At 30.8% G+C, this 21,337-nt stretch overlaps 4 protein-coding genes across 4 annotated transcripts; 1 reads left to right on the forward strand and 3 right to left on the reverse strand.

Moving 5' to 3' along the window:
• Positions 1–570: 570 nt before the first annotated feature.
• On the reverse strand, positions 571–787 carry INS49_009630 (uncharacterized protein; the record flags this gene model as incomplete). The annotated part of the gene is made up of 2 exons (XM_043170358.1): positions 571–706; positions 759–787. The coding sequence occupies 2 exons, from the start codon at positions 785–787 to the stop codon at positions 571–573; spliced, it is 165 nt and encodes a 54-aa protein (XP_043024923.1).
• A 13,190-nt stretch (positions 788–13,977) lies between these two features.
• INS49_009631 (uncharacterized protein) lies at positions 13,978–15,483 on the reverse strand (the record flags this gene model as incomplete). The annotated part of the gene is made up of 4 exons (XM_043170359.1): positions 13,978–14,095; positions 14,164–14,486; positions 14,546–15,167; positions 15,332–15,483. The coding sequence occupies 4 exons, from the start codon at positions 15,481–15,483 to the stop codon at positions 13,978–13,980; spliced, it is 1,215 nt and encodes a 404-aa protein (XP_043024924.1).
• Positions 15,484–16,648: 1,165 nt separating this feature from the next.
• On the forward strand, positions 16,649–17,404 carry INS49_009632 (uncharacterized protein; the record flags this gene model as incomplete). Its single annotated transcript, XM_043170360.1, has 1 exon — positions 16,649–17,404. One exon carries the CDS (start codon positions 16,649–16,651, stop codon positions 17,402–17,404), a length of 756 nt encoding a protein of 251 aa, XP_043024925.1.
• Positions 17,405–17,915: 511 nt separating this feature from the next.
• INS49_009633 (uncharacterized protein) lies at positions 17,916–19,941 on the reverse strand (the record flags this gene model as incomplete). The annotated part of the gene is made up of 7 exons (XM_043170361.1): positions 17,916–18,572; positions 18,637–18,733; positions 18,794–18,870; positions 18,953–19,149; positions 19,251–19,420; positions 19,495–19,541; positions 19,654–19,941. The coding sequence occupies 7 exons, from the start codon at positions 19,939–19,941 to the stop codon at positions 17,916–17,918; spliced, it is 1,533 nt and encodes a 510-aa protein (XP_043024926.1).
• Between the last annotated feature and the right edge of the window lie 1,396 nt (positions 19,942–21,337).

Consider the following 21,337-nt stretch of genomic DNA (forward strand, 5'->3'; position numbering starts at 1 on the left):
AGAGCACATGATGCTAGGAGAACATTTCATCTAAGGTCGTGTGAAGCATGACAGTAGCCAAAACCTTGAGTTCTGCTCGGACAGAAAGATGGAAATGAACGTGCCTGGACCCGTGCACAACCAAATGGACATACAAAACAACGAATCCGCGTCTGCGGAGCTACTTAGAGCCTGCGAGGGTGACCAGGTATTCGATGATCTGCTGCATCTTGAAACATTTGATATCCAGGCTTTCGAATCGCTGCTCTACATGTCCGCCGAGCAAGACACCTCATTACAACAAATCGAAATGTTCAATGACTACCCCGAATCACATCCTCATGAGCCGCAACGGTCCCAGAGCAGTCATTGCTCTGAACAAACAGCAAAAATCACATCGCCTGATCCCGGTCTATCCCTGACACAATGGAGCCAAAATACCGCTCAAAATTCAATCCAGGACATCCCTGATGTTCCACCACCCTCCGCCCACCTCGATACATCTTTCGCAAGGCACACATACCAGGAGAATCGACTGCAGTATATTGCACCCGCACCCTATCCACCTGGGTCAATCTCTCCACGAGGATCCTATCGCCCGGTGTCAAGCCATGCGACACCATCACAGAACAGCGATGCGGAGCTTCCATCACCAAGTACGAGCTCGAACTCGGTATCGGCCCAGTCCTGCCCAACATGTGCGAAGAGTTTCAGTAGGCAAAGCGACCTCAGGTGCGTCAATTCCAGGGACGAAAAAACGAATGAAACACAACTCCTACCTCCAGATGTTGTCATCCTTCTGGGACATGAGAGCTCGGTTTTGATGAAGCAATGAAGCAAACGATAGTTGATTGTGGTTGTTGAGGAGAGAAATCTCCCCGCTATTAAACGCTTAGAAGGAGCCTATTTGTAAGCTAGCGTTAATATATAAGCATATAACCCTTATACCTTTTAATATACTCTCCATTGCAAGTATCGTTATCTTAATAATAATAAGAAATATCCCGTTTTAATAACTAAAAATATAGTTTAAATATTCCGCTGTAATTTATATTAAAATTATTATATAAACATTATTTAATGTTTATATATTTTGCTTATATTATTTTTAATTAACTATTTAAACGCTTTTTTAGCAATATAAATCTTATATTTATTTTAATCTTAATTTTATATAAGCCTCTTTAAGGGTAAAGCAAGGTAATGCTTTTATGTAAATATTAATAAGATTATTTTTAAATGCAATATAATAAATGTTATATATTTTTTTAATTCCTTTATAAATAAAGTAATAATAAATAGTAATATATTTTAATTAAGCATTAATTTTATAATTTTAAATAAGGTTTAATATTAATTAATTATTAATATATAAAATAAGTAAATATTTAATATACTTAATATTTAAATCTTTTAATACTTAAATTATTTAATAAAGATATAATAATATTAATAAATATACTATATATTTTACTTTATAAATAAATTTTATAATAATAAATTAATGCTTTAATAATTAAGTAATTAAGCTATTATTAAGAAGTTATATATATTTGCTAAATGTTTTTAAATTATTTAAATTAATATTATAAGAAGCATTAATATATATATTAAGTATAGTAAATTAAAATAATAATATTTATTTTAAAAATTATAAGGTATAATTTAATATATGCTAAATATATTAAAGCACCTCTTTTATAATATTTAAATAATAAATTATAGGCTTTATATTAAATATTAAGAGCATTGCATATAAAAGAAATATGAAATTAAGTTTTATTTTAATAATAAGAAAATTAATAGATTTAGTAAGTAATTAATATATTATTATATTTATTATAATGTTGTTAAGTTTCTTTTATTATAAAAATAAATTTAAATTTATAAGAGTTTATTTTTAATTATAATTAAATATATTAAAGCGTTTTAAAATTTATTAAGCATATCTTTTTTAAAAAATATAAATTTTATTATTAATTTATATAATTTTTAATTTAAGTAGGTATTTATAAAGATTAAAATCTTTATACTTAAAATATTATATAAGCTTAATATGAAATTTATTAACTTAAGAAAGACTTTTAATAATAAGAATATTATTAATATAAATAATAATAATAATTTAGTTTTTAATAAAAACGTAAGGGTTAAATATTATCTTTATTAAATATTTAATTAATTTCTTTTTAAGAATATTAAACTATTTATAGCTTAATTATTTAAATTTATATAAAGCATTAAGAAGTTTTAAAATAACTTGTTAATTATTAAATAATATTTAATATTTTTATAATAATTATATATAAATATTATATTTTAAATAGTTATATAAGTATGCTATTTTAATATTAAATTATTAAAGCTATTAACTTATTATAATAGTAATAATAATGATTAGTTTTAAATTATTATAATACGCTATAAAATTATAAGTATTATTATAATTTATATTACAGATTTATATATATTTATAAGTAATAAGTTAAGCTTTATAGCAAATAAGCTTATTAAAAGCATTAAACTTCTTTATATATACTTAGTAAGGATTAATAATATATTAATTTATAATAGCAAGCACTTTAATTTATATACTTATATTTAAGAGTAATTTAAGTTTTCTTTTAATAGCTTATTATTAAGCATCCCTTTTATTACTTTTTATAGCTTATATATATATATTAAGGATATTATTAACATTTATTATATTTATAAGTAATGCTTAAATAAAGATTTAATTAAGGTAGTTTGTGGGAATAATGGGTGTTGTTTATATAGAGGACTGTTTGGGACTAAGCAGCTTTAGCCTATTAAGATGCCCGGCAAACAGCAGCCCTGGCGCTGCATACAAAATAGCTAGCATAATCAAGCCTTTTACCTTCTTCTCTTCCATAATTAACAATAATTAACCACTACATTAACTAAATATTATATTATAATATATAACCTAGCTAATATTAATTAATAATTATAAAAGCAATTATAAATTAATAAGGCTTAAAAAGATAACCTTTTAATTATATTAATTAGCATTATTAATATTATAAATTTATATAGCGTAGTTTATAATAATAATAATACCTAATATATAAAAAGATAATTATTATAATAAGAAACCATAGCAAATTCCTCTATCCTTAATATATATATATTTATTATGCCTTAAATAACCTTAATAATAACTTTTAAATTTAATAATTATAATTAAAAAAACTAAATTAATATTTATTTTTATTAATAATATATTTATTTATATCTTATTATATAAATAAATATAAAGAAAAAAACTAATTTACCTCTTAATAGCTAAGTTATAAAAGTAACCCTTAACTTCTTTATTTTCCCTTAATACTACTTATTTCCCCTTTTCACTACTTCCTTTTTTAAATTAAACATACCCTTATTATTACTTTATTAAAATAATAAGAAATAATAATAATATAATAAATACAATAAGCAATATTGCTAGTTAAAATAATCCATTAATATTAACTATAATAAATTATATTCCTATACTTAAAAGCATTATTAAGATACTTAATCCTTTAATATAAATAAATCCCCTAAGATTTCTTAATAATAAATAATACTTAAATACTTATATTTAAAGCTAAATTTAAGCTATGGCATATATATTAAATAATAAGGTATATAAAGCATTTATTAAGAACTTTTATAATTAAATTAAGCTAATATTTATGTAAATTAATAAAAACTTGCTATATATTATTAAGAAAACTCTTTAAATTAAGGGCATTTATATTTAAAAAGTAAATACCTTAAGAAAACTAATATATATCCTTAAAGCATTAAACTATCCTAAATAGCTAGCAAATTAAAAGCAAAAATACCATATTATATTTAAAATTAATTAAATTTAAAGCTATAATTTAAGTACTTATATTATCCCTAACTTTAATTATACCTTAATAAAAGCTAAAGAATTACTTAATAATAATAATTCTTTTAATCTTAAATTACTTAAACCGCTTAACTTACTTAGCGATAATAATAAAGGTAATAATAATTCTTTAAAACCTTTTAATTTATTAAGAAAAAACAGCAACCTTCCTTTAGCTAATAACTTTTATATAGCATATAATTATTATACCTTCTTACCTTTAATAAAGATAAAAAACTTTTTATTTAATTTAAATATAATAGCTAACTTAAAATATTATTATAAAGATAAAATATTTATTAAAAAATTATATAATATTCTTAATAATAAAATTCTTCTTTTTTATAAAGCTTATAACAACCTATAAATTTAGCCTTAATAATTTAAGGCAACTCTTCCATATATACTTAAGAAACTAATAAAAATATATTATACTTAAATTATTAATTAAGAAAACTTATTTACTTAAATATATAAAAAACTTAAAAACTAATTTAATATAAATAATAATTATTATAACTATTTTATAAACTAAAATACTTTAACTTTTTTTACTTTTTAATAAAGAAATTTAAATAAAAGCTATATAAATATTCTTTAAATGCTTATTAATAAAATGCAGCTTTATTATAAAGCATTTAAGTATATTATTTATAAGGATAGCTCTTTATAAAATATAATTTTAAAAGCAATATAAAGCATTTTTATATTTTATTATATTATCTTAATAATGTTAATAAATATTAAGCAGCTTTACTTTATCTTATAATAATATATTAAGGCATTAAAGGCTTAAAACCTTATATTATAATATATAATTATAAAAAATAATTAATAAGCTTATAAATAAGGTTATATTAATAATTATAATAATTAAAATAATAATAATTTAGCTATTATAAATATTAAAAAGTAATATTATCTTAATAAGTAATATAATAATAATAATTAATGCCTAAAGTACCCTTAACCTTTTTTTAAAAATAATAGCTTTTAATTAAACTTCCACTTAAGCTAACTTTATTAATTTAAAAGTAGCAATTATAATAAAAAATTTTATAAAGGTAATTATAATAATAAATATTAACTTAATAAAGGCAATAATAGCAATATATAATGCAGAAAAAAAAAGTATTTTATATATTATAAAGAGAAATATTAATTAATAAATTATTTATTTAAAAATTAATAATATATTAAAGCTATATATATTTATATATATAAGGATATTAAATAATAAGTTAATAATAATAAATTTAATACATTCCTTATTAACTTTAAAGGTTTTAACTTTAAAGCTATTAACATTATAATAACTTTAGCTATTAATAATAGTAAAAAGGGGCATACTTATTATACCTTTTTAATAAACTAAGCCTTTTTTTATAACTTTTTTAACGATATAAATAGCTTTAATATTTATATTAACTTTAAAGATTATTTATTAATAAAAATATTTATTATTTAAGATTAATACTTTTATTAATAATATTAAAATATTATGCTAAATATAAATATAAGCAATTCTAAGCTTTATAATATTAAATATCTTCCATATACTTAAATATTATATAGGCCGATAAAGCATAAGTATAATTTAACTTAAGCTTACTTATTAAGTTACTTAATATAATATAAGTTAATACTTTAATAAAACCATTAACATTTTATATTATAAATAAGCTTATTCCCTTCCTTCTTTATATTTAAAATATAAATAAAAACTTTCTTTTTCTTTAAAATATTATTAATAAGGTAGTTTAATAAAAAGATAAATACTTAAAGAAAACCTTCTTAATTACCTAAAAGTAGGAATACTTATAAATTTTCCTTAATATAAAAAGCAATAATATATTAGCAATATTTTTAATAAAAATAAAGCTTTAATAACTTTATTATAAGTTTAAACACCCTTTAATTAATTATTTTTTATACTTTCTTATTAATGCTAATTATAATAATATTAATTCTTTTATTTTAAAAATAATTTTTAAGTTTTATTATTATTATTAACTTTATTTTATAGCATTATAATGTTTTAAGTTTAACCTTTAAAATAATATTAACTTTAATTATAAGATTATTATAAATATTATATATTTACTTATTTTACTTATTTTATAAATTATTAATTTAATAACTTCTTTTTAAGTTAAACGTTTTTTAATCTTTCTTTTTATAAAGAATATATAAAATGCTATTTAATAATGTTAAATAAATATTTATTTAAAACCTTTAAACTATATTATTTATAATGCTAAAATTAACTTTACCTTAATAAAATTTTAAAATATTATATAAATTATAAGCATTATTTATAAGCAAATATTAATAAAGGTATATTAATTTATTAGCAAGGTTAAAAAGTATTATACTTTGCTTTAATAAGCTTTTAATATTTTTTATGCTAAACTTTTAAGGATTTATATTAAAAAAGCCATTTTATAAATAGCTATTAAAGTAATAAATAATATAATTAGCCTTAATAGCATTATTTTAATACTTTTTATCTTTAATACATATTTAAAACTTATAAAAAACTTTATATTAACTTTCTTAACTCTTAAAAAAGTAGCAGCTATTTAAAAAGCTATAAAAAAGCTATATAAGATTTATATTAAATAATTAGTTAATATAGCTTTAAATACTTATAATAATTTAAATATTATAAAAATATTAAATTTTTTATTATAAAGTAATATATAAATATAATAAGAAAAGCATAATTAATAAAAATTATATAAGTTGCTTAATATTAATAAATATAACCTTATATTAAACTTTTTAAATAACTTAATAATCTTTTAATTAATATTAATTTAATTATATTATTAAGATAAAAATAGTAAAAATAATATTTAGCTAGTTTTTAATTTAAATAATGCTCTTAATAAGCCTATTTAATTTAAACTAAATTCAATCTTAGTAATATTAAAACTATTATAACCTTAATAATATAAATAGCTTAAGGGATTAAAAAATAAATTAAAAGAAATATATTTTACTTAGCAAGAAATTAAGAATTATAATTTTTCTTTAAAGCTTTAATATAATAGCATAATTAATACCCTAAGTAACCCATTTAAGGAGTTTAATTATAAGGAGATTATAAAGTTAATTAATAATAATATTTTTTACTTTAAACGTTTTAATCTTAAAATGCATAAAGATATTTAGCTCTTTAAATTATATATTATTTATAAGATTAAGAGCAAAATTAAAAAATTATATAAGAAATTATAACTTATTATTATTAAATATAATAATAAAAATAAATATAATATCTTTATATAATTTTTAATTATTTAAAGAGCTAATGAAAAGCTTTTAATTACTTTAATCCTATTCCTTTTAATATAAAGCTTTTAAGTAAAGCTTTAAAATATTATTTAAGCATATTCTTAATTAAAATTTAAGCTTAAGTAATTTATTTTATATTACTTATTTCTTAAAATTTAAAATAAATACTTTCTTAAAATTATTATATAAGTTATTAAATCGTTTTATAGCATTATTAAATTTAATATATATTAATAAGCAACTTATTATAAGTTTTATTATAATAATTTAAGTATAATTATCTTAATATATAACTTATGCCTTTTAATTATAAATTAAGAAAAGAATATCTTTATTATTATTATTATATAAATTAATAATACTTTATCCCTTAATACTTTAGCATTCTTAAAGCTAAAAAAATAAAAAATTAAAAAGATAAATATTTAATGCAAGCTAAAAGAAATACTTACCCTTAATAAGTTACTTATCTTTAATAACATAATTATAAACATTTTTAATAAAGACACTTTATATCTTTATTAAAAGAATTAAAATAAAGAAATTATATTTATTAATAATAAGGTTAATAATTATACTTAATAATATATAAAGCAATATATATAAAGAGCATATCTTGCTTTTATTTATTAACTTAAGGTAGCATTTAACCTATTAATAATAACTTAAATTTAAAAGCTTTTTTATAAAAATTATAATAAGCTAAATTATTAATTATAATAATAAGCTAATAATTTAAAATATAAACTTTAATATATACCCTTAAATTTATTTTAAGCTAAATTAATAATCTTTATTAATAACTTATTTATTAATAATAAAAACCTTAACTTATAAATTAGCTTTATTATTATACTTATAAATAAAATATAAACTTAATAAGCTTTTAAGTAAAATATTAAAAGCAATATTATTTATTAATTCTTAACTAAGTATTAAACAATAACTTAAAGCATTTTAGCTTTAAAAATTTATAATATAATTAATGGCTTTAATATAGCTATAATGCTAATAACTACTTTATATTAAATTACTATATATTTAAGCATTATAATAATTCCTTTTATAATATATATTAACTTATACTCTTTATATAAATGCTTAATTAAGCTTAATATAATAAAAGAAAAGCGCCTTATAATTAATGTTATAGCTCTTTAATAATTATATAAGAAACATAAGATTTTTAAAATTTATTAAATTGCTAAAAACTATAACTTAGCTAATGCCTTTATAAAGAGTACCCTTAATAATACTTTTTAACGCTTTATAAATATAAATAATATTATAATTAAGATATAAAGTTATATAAATTGCAGCTAAAAAAATAAAGTAATTATTTAAATGCAGCAAAAAGTTAAGAAAACTATAATATATTAAAGCTTAAATTTAAATTATTAAAGCATAATTTAATAACTTATTAACAAATTACATTAATATAACCCTAAATATTATTATTATATTATATATTATAGGGTTATTATATTAATATTAATATAATTAACTTAAGTATATATATTATATAATTATAAAAATAAAAAGATTATTAAAGGTTTTTAATAAAAGATAATAAAATAACTTTTTTAATTAAAGGTAATATATAGTAAAAATATAAAAATTTAATTTATATTTATTAATTATTTATAAATTACTTTATAATGCAATGTAATTAGCTAACTTTAAATTATATCCCTTTTAAAGGCAAACCTTATATTTAAGATTTTTATAATAATACTTATATATTAAGAGTTTAAATAATAAGAGTTATTATTATTTTATAAATACTTAAGTTACCAGCTTATATTTAATAAGCATTTTTAATTAAATTTTATAATTTAATACCTATATATTAAAATTAACAATATTGCTATTTACTAACTTAATTAATAATCTTTATTTTATACCTTACTTTCCCTTTATTTAAATACCTTATTTATTAATTCTTATAATTTATTAATTTTATTTATTTAACCCTTATTTTAATAACCTATCTTTTAATTATACTTCTTAATTTCTTTATTTAATAAGCGGCATTAAATATAGCAAAGCTTAAGCTAAGTTAAATTAAGAAATTTTAATTATTTAAAAATTAAATAATTATATTAGCAATTCAAGAGTTTAATTTAATCCTTATTTAATTTAAGCGCTATAAGCAATAAAAATATAAATTTATAAAATATATTATAAATAAAATATTTATATAGCAATTACAACCTTTTAAGCTTTTTAACTTTATATAATTAAAACATTTTAATATATATATATATACTTAATTAATCTCTTTTTATTAATTATATACTTTAATAAATTAACTAACCTTCAACCCCTTAATAATAACTTAGGCCTTTTTATATACCTACCTTTTATAATAATATAACGCAACGAAATAACAGCGTACTTATAATTTACTTATATATATAATTAATTAATTACCTCTTAACTTTAAGTTTAATTTAACTTAATACCTTCCTTTCCTTTATATTTTTTTAAAAGTAATATGCACTTATAAAATAAAGATTGCTAATATAGGAATAATGAATATTATTTATATAAAGGATTATTTAGGATTAGGCAGCTTTAGCTTATTAAGATGCCTAATAGGCAGCAGCCTTAGCGCTATATATAAAATAATTAGCATAGTTAGGCCTTCTGCCTTCTTCTCTTCCATAATTAATAATAATTAACCATTATACCAATTAAACGTTATATTGCAATACGTAACCCAGCCAACATAGTTAATATTAATTAATGCTAATTAAGTAAAATTTAATATAAAGTTTATATTAATTAATGCTAAGTTATTAAAATTTTTAAAATATTTTATAATAATATTTATATTTTCTTTTGCTTTTTATAAAGGCTAAATTCATTATCCTTAAGAATTATATAATTATATAAATTCCGCGGGTTTAAGTAATTTATTAATAAATCTTATAAGTTTAAGTAATTTATTTATAAGTTTATTTATAAGTCTTATATTATTAATAAATTTTATTAATTAAGATATTAATAATACCTTTATTTTAAATAGCATATTTTTATTTAGCTAGTTAATTATTTATGCAATCTTTATTATTAAATTAAATTAAGTAATATAGCTTAATATTGTAATTATAATAACTTTTTAAAGCAATATAAATAAATAAAAAATAGTCTTGCTTTTAACCTTAAATCCTATAAAATATACCTTTTTAGCTTTATTTAATAATTTTATTTTTAATTTATAAGCCTTAATAAAGATATAAAGATATATAGGGTGAAAATATAATTAAAAATATTTAATATTAAGCCTTTATTTATAAAGTGCCTTAAATAGCATTATTTAATATAATAAGGCTAAGTATAATTTTTAATTTTATAAATATATTATATAAGAAATTGCTTTAAATTATAAAAATAAATAATCTTTATTATAAATTATTATATAAGTATTAATAATAATAATATATATAAACCTTTTAAGCATATTATTTAACTTATAATAATAAAGAAGTAATTTCTTATAAATAATTTTATATCTTTAAAATATTATAATAATTATCTTATTTATATATTTATTATTATTATTTAAACTAAATATCTTAATTTTTATATTAAATTAAGTTTTAATTATATTTAAAAATTTCTTAATAATATTTAAAATATTATTCTTTTAAGTAATAAAATAAATTTAATAAAATTAAATATAATTATTAATAAATAAAATAAAGTATTAAAAACTTTTTAATAATTTTATTAAGAATTTACTTAATAAATTAAATTAAATATATTTAAATAGCTATATAAATTATTATTTTAATAATAAATATAAATATTTCTTAATAAACCTTATAAATTAATATAATTTATATTAAAAATTTATTAATTTATTTAATATAATGTTTTTATTTTTATATAAGCATTAAGCAATTAATTTTAATAAATTGCTATAGCTAAAAGCTTTATAAAATTCGCTATATATTATAAATATTGCAAAGTTATTTTTTATTATTTAAATTTTAAAATTTCTATATTAAAACTTTACTTATAATATCTTATAAGATTTATTATCTTTTAATAATAAAAAGATATTATTTCCCTATGCATTTAATTAAAACTTTTTTTAAACTATAATTTAGCTAAATAAATAAATATTCCTTAATATATAATTATATAAAATATTAATAAAGATGCTTTTAGTAATTAACTTATTTAATAATTATAAAAAGATTTTTATAAAATTAATGCCTTTTATAGCAAGTTAATTATTACTTATAATAATAATTATACTTAAATATAATTATAAAAAGTTAAAATCTTTTATATATCTTATTATATACTTTAAAATATTAAAATTAAAAATTTATAATATTAAAATATTTATAATTATTAATAGCTTTATTATATATATTAAAATATTAATATATAATGCCATTATATATTTCTTATTATTATTAAAAATTTTAATAATTTCTTTATTTATAGCTTAATTTATAATAACTTATTTCTTACTCTTTTTTTATTCTTAATTAGCTTTATATTTAGCAAACTTTATATAATTAATATATAAATAGCTAATAAATATAAAGTTTTATATATAATATTAAATATATTCTTTATTACTTAATATAAAGTTAATACTTATTAATATAAACTTTATAGCCTTTTTTATATCTTTTAATATTAACTTTTTTTAAATAAAGATAAAATAAGCTTTAAATTATTTAATTTTTATATAAAAAATAATATTTATTATCTTAAGTTTAATTTTAAAAAACATTATAAGGTTTTAATTATTTAAGTTATTAATAATATTATTTATAATATTTAATAATATTATTAAAAAAAAGAAGCCTTTAACCTTATTACTTTTAAAAAGTAACTTTATTAACCTTTTAATTAATTATCTTAATATTAAAGTTTTAATATAAAGTTTTATTTAAAGGTTTTAAAAGGCATTTAAATAATTTTATAAGTTAAAGCCATCCTTATATTATAAATATATTAATTAATAAAAAAAATAAATAATTAAGTTGCTAATATTATAATTAAATTAATTAATTAATATTTTCTAAGTATTAAAAAATTTTCTATATAATATAATAAATATTATAAGGCTTAAATATATTAAGCTTAAGAATATAATAAAGGCTTAATTATTAAGCTTTTTCTATTTTATAAAGGCTGCATTTTTATTTAATTATTCCTTTGCTTATAATATATTTATTAAAGCTAATAAATTAAAAGCCGCGACTTTATACCGCTCTTTAATTTAAAAAGTTTTCCCTTTTTAAGTTTAACTTTAGGGAAAATAATAAGTTAAGCTTAAAGTTAAGTATATTTAATATCTTTTAAATAATATTTATATATCTTTAAGTATATTTTAAACGATATTTATATATTTATTTATTTATAATAATTAGCACTAATTAATATAAATATATAAACGAAAAGGAGCGAGTAGTTAAAATATTAAAGCAAGAATGCTAAATTATTATAAGTTACTATTAGCTGTGGCAGCTATCATAGGGTATAATAATGATATATAAGCAAAGGCTAGCAACGTTAAAATCTTAATAATTTGGGTATAAAAATAATTATAAAAATAGGGGTATTAATATTTCCCAACATTTTAAGATATCTTAAGCAACGCTAGGCTTATATCTTAATAAAGCAATAAAGCAAACAATAGTTAATTATAATTGTTAAGGAGAGAAATCTCCCCGCTATTAAACGCTTAAAAGGAGCCTATTTATAGGCTATCGCTAGCGTATGGGCATACGACCCTCGCACCTTCCAACAGATTTAACTCGTATTCCATAGGACTAACCAGGTCACAGAAAACACCAGAAATACCACAATCGACCCATACAATGTGCCCATTGTGGCTACGCAGCAGGCTATCCCCGCGACCTGCGACGGCATATGGAAGCGTGGCACCCCAAGACTTTTTCCAAGTCCTGTGCAACCTGTCCAGTGGAGTCGTGCCGGAAAGAGTTCACCCGGCCGGACAACATGAGGAGACACTTGAAAAACAAGCACGCTGTCGAGTTCCCTGAGTAACTCAATTGAAAAAAGAACAAAAAAAAGGAAAAAAAAAGGGGGGGGGGCTGTGGTTCTTTGGACGACTCTAATGAGCGTTATGATTTGCGGAATGATTGTTAGTTAGTTGTTAATCATGTTTGATTTACTACTCTAGAGCTTGCTATCATCTACCCCGGGAGACCCTCTCTTGAGAATAGGTGCCGTATCCGAGTGGCGTGTCTCTTTGAATAAATTCTGTTCTCTTGACGTATGACTCCTTGTCCATTTGAGGTGATGTTTGAGCTCCGCAGGCATATGTTTCCTTCGCTGCGTTTGCTTGAGCACTGGCCTTCCATCGGTCTGCAAGTGCATCCCAAGCAGATTCAGCGTTGGCTCCTTAGACAACTGTCAATGGTGAAACAAGTATGATCTTCGTTGGGTGAGACAGTTCCCAACTTTGAGGCGCAGGAGTCTATGCTAGGTATTCCGGTGAAATGTTGCAACGAAGCTCGCTTGGCTCTATGTTGAGACCTCTCCACCAGGAGAGGAGATCGTCAGGTAACTACGTACAGAGTCGATGAGTTAACATTAGTTCGATAATGATGCAGTGATCCATACACAATCATTTATTTACCTCAGCTTTATTGAAACTCTGCCCAGTTGGTGGTGGCAGGCAGACACTTTCCTGATTGGTCGGCTAACCCGAGGCCGCGGTGACCTCAGGAGCACAGGCAAAAGTGCCATGGAGAATTCATCATTCCAATGAAGGTGTTTCAACCAGTTGAGTAATTGGATCAACAATCCGTGGGAAGGTCGTCATTCTCGCTCAGGGTGCTGGCTGAAATCATCCTCGGGGTTGACACGAGCGGTGGAAGCGAAGTGACGTCGCCAAGCATGCGCCTCTTGTGCGTACTGAGATGGCCAAAGAAGTCAACAAATAGGCTTTACTTAATGCTTGTAGGCACAGGGCCCATGCTCACCTCATAGTGTTGAAGGCGCCCCAGGCAGCGTGGACCATCGAGCTCCGCCTATCTGCCTTGAGCAGGGACATATCGAAATCCGAAATCCTCTCTTCCACCCCGAACAGCTTCATCCTGATGGCCGTTTCAAGGACCTGTCCTAAGCAGTCGTCGGCATTGTTGGATTTCCAGCGGGCAGCGAGACAAAGATAAAGAAGGATTAAGCCGGTCAGAGCCGTCTCTGAGTCTAGGCGTGTGTCCTCTAACTGCCACAGAATACCGGCCGCCACCTCGAACTCGACACCCTTGCTTGTGGCGCTTGGACAATCATTCGCATACGTTTGCTAGTGATCTGGTGAGACAGGATTCCTCCTGAGGCTGGGAAGGTGAAAGGACAGCATACTGAAGCAAATGCCAAGAGGCAGTTGACGAGGAAAGCAGAGCAGAAGTTGGATTTCTGGGCGACGAGGTCGGAGAGAAAGGAATCAGCATCGAACAGTTCCCAGATTCGGTGGTCGCTTCTCAAGTATGATGATATGGCATCTTTAGCGAACACGTCGGTGACGGGAACCGCTGTCCAGAATGCTATATCCAGGCCTTTGAGACGTGGGTCAGAAGCTATCTTGATAGGGCCGAGACTGGCAGCAGGCGGCGAGGCTGAACCCTCATCCAGAGTGAGATGTGGCTGATCACAGCAGTCTCCTTGAACTGTTTCCGCGAGGGCCATGGGGTAAGGCTCTTCCGCTGAAGAGCCCAGGTCTTGGGCGGGACCACAGGCGTACAGAGGTGGGATGCAAGAGGCACGATCAGGCTCAGACAGAGGCGAGTTCAATCCATTAGCTGTGCTCATCGAAGATGGTACCTTTGTTTGCTGAGCCGGCGCTTCCAGGTCCGCAGACCAGTTTGTAGGTGACGATCTCAGCTGGCGAAGGGCCTCTTGGGCGCAAGCATGCGGTGCCACCCTCAGCTTAGTGACGAGCAAATCCAGGACTTCATAGCGACCGCGGAGGGTCTCGAGCTCGTCCCTCAGGGTCTCATCCGCCACGATCGATGGTATCTTCCGGTAGGTGCATAGCTGCCCGTAACGATTGCAGGAGGCACAGGAGGGTTTCTGTCCATCGCACTGCGCAGACGGGGAAAAAATGCATTAGATCGCGACCAAGCGCGTGAAAAAGTGACTCTCTCTCACTTTCTCTTCTTCTCATGGCACTCGTTGCATGCAATACGCGTGGCCTTGCGCTTCGGCACCGGGTCCAAGGCGGAGGTGGATAAAGGCAAGGCCTGGTCGCCGTGGGGCGCGGCCGGGAGCAGGGCCCGGTACTTCGGTGGGTTCCGGCCCATGGCGATGATGATGACAGGGAGGCCGCGGGGCTCCCAGAGCTCCACAGAACCGGCGGCGAGGTCGGGCGTGTGCCACGCAGGCTGGCGGGCCACTCAGCGCGTTTCGGGTGGGCAGGCGCAGCACCGGTGCAGCTGCTCATGCCAAGACAAATGCGGGTGACTGAGACGCGACAGCGGAATGCTCCCGCCTTGTCCTGCTCGATGCGTCCGTCGGGCATGGGGGTCTCTCTTCGATGGCAGTAGTGGGAATTGACAGGCAGACTGGTAAACTGGTTGATGGGTGACGGGGAGACGGGTCAGTCTGCGAGTACAATGACGAAGCTCCAACGTCGAGACATGCGTTCCCGATACTCCCACTTGTACTTTCCTAAAGATGTGCACCATGCCTCCTTCGCCACCCTAGCCATTGATGGTTTCCTAATGTCCGTCTCTGCTTCTAGAAGAAATCGAGGGTCAGATCATGCACGTGCTTATCTCCACATCTTCAAGCTGCACCTACAGAGTTGAAGGGGTCCACTGCATCAGATCTTATCACGCTTCAAGGATGCTTTTGAATGACTGAGCCATGTCGGAAGGAACCCTGGAGTCCTGTAAGGTACACGAGCTGTTCATGCACCGCTCTGCAGGAGCGATTACCCTGTATTGTGCTTTCCCTAAATTATTTCGAGAACCACGAAAGAGCACCTCAGTTCGGGCAAAAGACTGCAGTTGACCCGAAAGGTCTCTTCTCAACCTCACTGGTCAGAGTCCAGCGGATTACCTATGTTGCAGCATTTCAAGCGACCCACATAGACACGTGCCTCCCGTTCGACAGACCACACTGTCGCAGGCTTAACGTGGCCTCTAAGACGGCTCGTGTGATACCACCTCACAATGCTTTCTCATGCTTGGAAAATCACCTTGCCGACGCCCTTGAAAGGGCATTGTCCAGGAACAACGTTGACCAGTGGAACAATGCAACAATCAACGCGCGCCACTTTCTCGAGAAAAAGACCTTTGTACAATGGGCCGTAACTATGCAGCTGGTGTCAACAAGATCGAAGAGGCATAAATGGGACGTAGAGGTAGTCAGATTAGATCTTGCTTCACTCATGAACCGTCAGCTTTGACTATCCACATCTCACCTACAGACCTCCTCGTATCTATCTATTCCACCACAGCAACCATGAACACAGCTCGAGCAGGCAGAGTCGGAGTCAACAGGGTCCAGCTCTTCCAACTGGCCGGCTCACTCGACGCTGTAGTAGCCGTTGTTGGGAAATATCCCGAGACAGGTACAGGCGAGACGAAGTACGACCAATTCATCGCCCACCTAGTTGCTGACCCCGAGGCCGAGCGCGGCCAGCTAGTCGCCGACGAATACCAATTCCCGGTCGAGGAACCCCAGGAGGACGCGTATTATATCGTGGAGTGCTTCGAGAATGAGCACCAGAACCGCAAAAACTACGCGGATTGCACTTTCAAGTGCACCCATGCCCCCTTGCCCTCCCTCTTCCCAAATCTGAACTGGACTTTCGAAAAGGGGCACTCAAGCTACGACCAGCGAAGGGCAGAGTTCGGACGCAAGTCGGACCTGGACAACGCCTCTCAGGCTCCCAAGGCCGCCCCCAGGCCGGGGTACGAGGCCGCCCTCGACCGCCTGAAAGTCATGGTGAGTGAGGCCACGTCGCTCGGGCTTCGTGCCCTCCGGCTCGTCATATCGGCCACCAACCCGCTCACTCTGCCGCCTCACAAGTTTTCAGACCAGCGCGTGGGGGAGCAGCAGGCGCTGATCAACCGCTGCGCGCAGGTCTGCCATGAGATTGGCGGCCATGTCGACATGGAGTTGAGGAATGTCGACTCGCTGCGCAAGTTTATAGGCCCGACAAATGTCTCGCGGCCCTATACCATTCAGGACCACGCCATCCCCAAGTGGCAGTAAAGATGACTGACCTGAAAGGTAAGTGGGTTGGTTGATGGGAGACGGTGTTGAAGTACTCTTCTTTATCGCTAATATTCCCCCAGGCAAGCTGTGCTTGCTGGCGTTGGGAACGAGGTGGCTTTTACTCATGTCTATGGAACATCCTGAGCTCTGTTCCTGCTCGGTATCATTCTTCAATCTAATAATTGGATTACTTTTCACTGGTTATGGAAATGCTTGCCGTGATATGACATCTTCCCGTGCAGTTCTTGCGAGAGACCAGAAATCTTGGCTGAAACTGTGCTCTAAACTAATTTTGATTCTACGTGAAACTGAGAATTGGGCGTGCTTCTGTGGATGGCTCGAATATACATGCAGCACACTGACTTAGGGCCACGAAGAGGTTGCGCGATGGACTGGATGGAAGGCAAAGCAATTCTACCTATTTAGGTGCAATTCTATTTTCCTACCGCTGTGAAAAGGAATACGAATCTACGCAGTTGTAGCAAATCAAGGCGATGTCCTCCGCTCTTCAATCCTTGTTTCCATGGTCGTCGACCTCCTCCCCGGCGTCATTCTCTTCAGCGTCACGAGCGGGTTCATCGTGACCGGTCTCCTTGTCTTTCTTGTCCTCGAGATCTTGATCGTCTTCCTTTCTCTGGGTCTCTGTGTCGTCGGAGCGCTGTTGCGTCTCTTGGCTTTTGTCATGGTGGTCTTTTCGATTGTCTCCGCTCTCTTGGCCCTGTCTGCTTTCAGACGTCTTTTCGGTCTTTTCCCACCTCTCGCCGTGATACCCGCCCTTTCGCGTGTTTGTAACGTTTGAATGTGACTCGCTTCCCATGTTTTGATTTGCTTGATTGTCGCCATCTCTCTCGTCTTTGTCAGGTCTTCCGGGGTGGTTGTCTTGAAGACTGGAGCTCGATGACTTGCGCCTTTCTTTCTCAGCATTAGAAGTGGATGCCGGGAAATCCTGGCCTTGCTTTGCACCCAGGCTCTCCTCATCTGACTGATGCCTTCGAGGTGCTCTGCCGAACCTGACGAGGGTGTTATCCCACATCTCCGTCGCTCCTTTGCGAAGGTTGCTGAAGCTCCAGGCACCATTGTTGAGAGGGCTATCTCCTGTGTAAATGAATATGTCGTAGGTGAGAGCACCGAAGAAGCATGCAAAGAACGGGACAAATACTGGGATCTGTCATCCTTGTCAATGTCCGCAAGAGGTGAAGTCATCAAGTCGTTAGTGACACCGGACTTACCCAGAAGTAGTAGTTGTACGCTGACCATGCGTTCTTGTAGCCAAGTATCGCCAACCATGTCCGCCCCATGAGGTCGCGAGCTGGATTGATCGGGGATCTGTTTGACAAACGTCAGTCTTCGCACCCTGATCGTGCCCGTTTATTGACATATGCTTACCCTGTTTCCCATCCGAAGGCAGCCATAACAGCGAAGTTCAGCCAAAAGAATGCGATGACGAAGAAGCCACCGCCTTTCTACTGTCATTATTAGCCCTGGATCAAACACTTGAGGTCATAATATCAATGCTGAGTAGCAAACCTATAGCGGATCACTAACCAAGTCGGCGCCATTCTCATCTCTCACTGCGAGAATAAGGAATACAGTGAAGAAGTTGGCAATGAACTCCGAGAATATCTGGCTGCCTATCGGCACGAATGGTTGAGGAAACTGGCAGAAGATCTTTGCGCTTGTTGTTGGGCTTGGGGGAATGGTTCGGATAGCGTGCCCTTCGTATTGGTCTATAGCCGAGATGTCTGCGTAGAGTTCGATCGGATGTTAGCCATGTGCGACAATGTTGAAGGTCAAAGACGAAGGCCGGAAATAGAAGAGGAGTTGATACGTACAGTTGGCATACACAAGGCCGTGTCCGCAGAGAAAGCGCCAAGGAGCTGAGCGCCGGCATAGACAGGCCAGCGGCGCAGGGGCAACCCCCGGAAGAGACAATTAGTCAAGGTAATCGCCGGGTTGAGGTATGCTCCCGAGTCTCCAGCGACGTATATCCCGAAGATCATGGCTGCCGACCAACTGAAGTCCCAAATACTGGAGTTAGCGGTGTGATATGAACACGCATGCAAGGTAAAGAAACAGGTGTAGCATACCCAAAACAAATGGTGAGCCAATTTCCGCTCTGGTAGTTGCTGAGATACTGCGAATCATCAATTACCTACTGCTACCTTCGAGGATGTGGAGAGAAGACAATGGGACGGCATTGGAGAGTGCTGTGTGTCCAGGTATTGTCTGATGATTTAGCTGCTCACAGTGGCTGCTGTGACGGATCCTCCGAGCAGCATCATCACGAGCACGCCCCAGAACTCCAAAAGAGGCTCGCGGAATATGAGGCGCAGGCGAGGCCACCACGAAAGCTCTGGGTCAGAGTGGGTGCCTGGCCTTGTTTCGATCACAGGCTTCAGACCCATTCGATTGCGCGTGTACTCGAGAGCATCGTAGGTTTTCCGTTGGCGTCCGCTGACTGTAGATGATTGTTTCGCTAGGCTTGACGATTTGCCCCCTTTGGTCAAGCGATTCTTGAGGCGGTTTCGCGCCATTGTTGGAGTCGGACTGCGAGATCTTGCTTCGTGTCGTAACGAAAGTCGGAAGGCGACACAACAAATTTGCTTCCCTTGGTTGTTTATCTACCCAGGTGCAGCCCAGGTGACCTCGGGAGCTAGCTTGACTCACCACACGCAGCGCTACAAGATTGCGAAGACGGTGCACCAGTGAAGTCGTGCCTCCACAAGGTGCCTGCGGAGAAAAGCTTCCGCCAGCCCCTTGACTAGAGCGCAGTTGGGAAGCCCAAAGTTACACAAGTTCCAGAACTGACTGTGAGATTCGAGATGCGCGCAGCCGAATTATGGAGAAAGTGCTGGCTGATTGGCAGATCCTGCGTTGTGCTGTCGTCATTCCTCCATCGGTCCTTCCTCATCGCCCCCACAGCGATGACTGGCCCTAGACACTGCGTGGCTGCCACGACTGTACTGTACTGTATTCCAGCTGTCCAGGCCTTGTTTTACGTGTACGCAGGAAGCAAATCACAATATCAAGGTACCACCTCAGGAGGCGCTCGACTAAACATGATGAGCCCAAAGCTACACGTGTAGGATGGAGGATTGCATCCGGCGAGGTGGACATCGCCATCAAATGATGTTCAAGTCAACTCCTTGTTTGTACGCATCCCCGCCTGCTCGTTGAGGGATCCGCGCAACCCACAACTTCTTGATCCATTCTAATCACATCCAGGCATCAAACCTCTCTTCAACTCACAGAACCGCCCGATCAAGCCACGTGGTTTTGAATGTGGTCCCCTGCAGCAAGTCTGAACCCATGAAGATATCGCAGCAGCCATCTGACAGTGCTCTGGTATTTTATTCGGGACCAAAGTAAATTTTTGGGGCGGTCAAACTCATGGCAAATGTCCACTTGAGACATAGATCCGAAGATGCAGTTCTTGTCCCAGACCAACGTGTCTAAACTTGGACCGTCGTCAGCCTCAGGGAACATACGTACACTCTCGTGAAGGAGCGATTGTTTCCTATGAAAAATGGGTCTTCTCTGTCGGAGACGATCAGTCAACGTAATTACTTCACGATGACAAGGAAGTGATGAGGCTTTGGGAAAGCCGCCACGCACGTCGATAGAGGTTGAGAGGCCTGTGAAGGCACTCAAGTTATTGTATTCTACCTGAAAAGCGCCTGAAAGACTGACCAAGGCAGATAGTTGCATGTATCGCATCAGATTCCGAAAAAACCTTGGAAGGTATGGATGGCCATCTTTGGGGCTTTGCAACGAGCGCTCATCTTGCAACAAGATTGAGCAGATCTCCGAGGGGATGGGGCACTTTCCCCATCGATATGACCACATATCAAGAGATGTCTAAGTTGTTAAGTGGGTTCCGTTTCGAAGTTGGAGGGCTGAGCCAAGTTGAAAGCCGCCTCCCCGATCCAA

Source organism: Diaporthe citri, assembly GCF_014595645.1.
Source record: "Diaporthe citri strain NFHF-8-4 chromosome Unknown scaffold_4, whole genome shotgun sequence".
NCBI classification, from domain to species: Eukaryota; Fungi; Ascomycota; class Sordariomycetes; order Diaporthales; family Diaporthaceae; genus Diaporthe; species Diaporthe citri.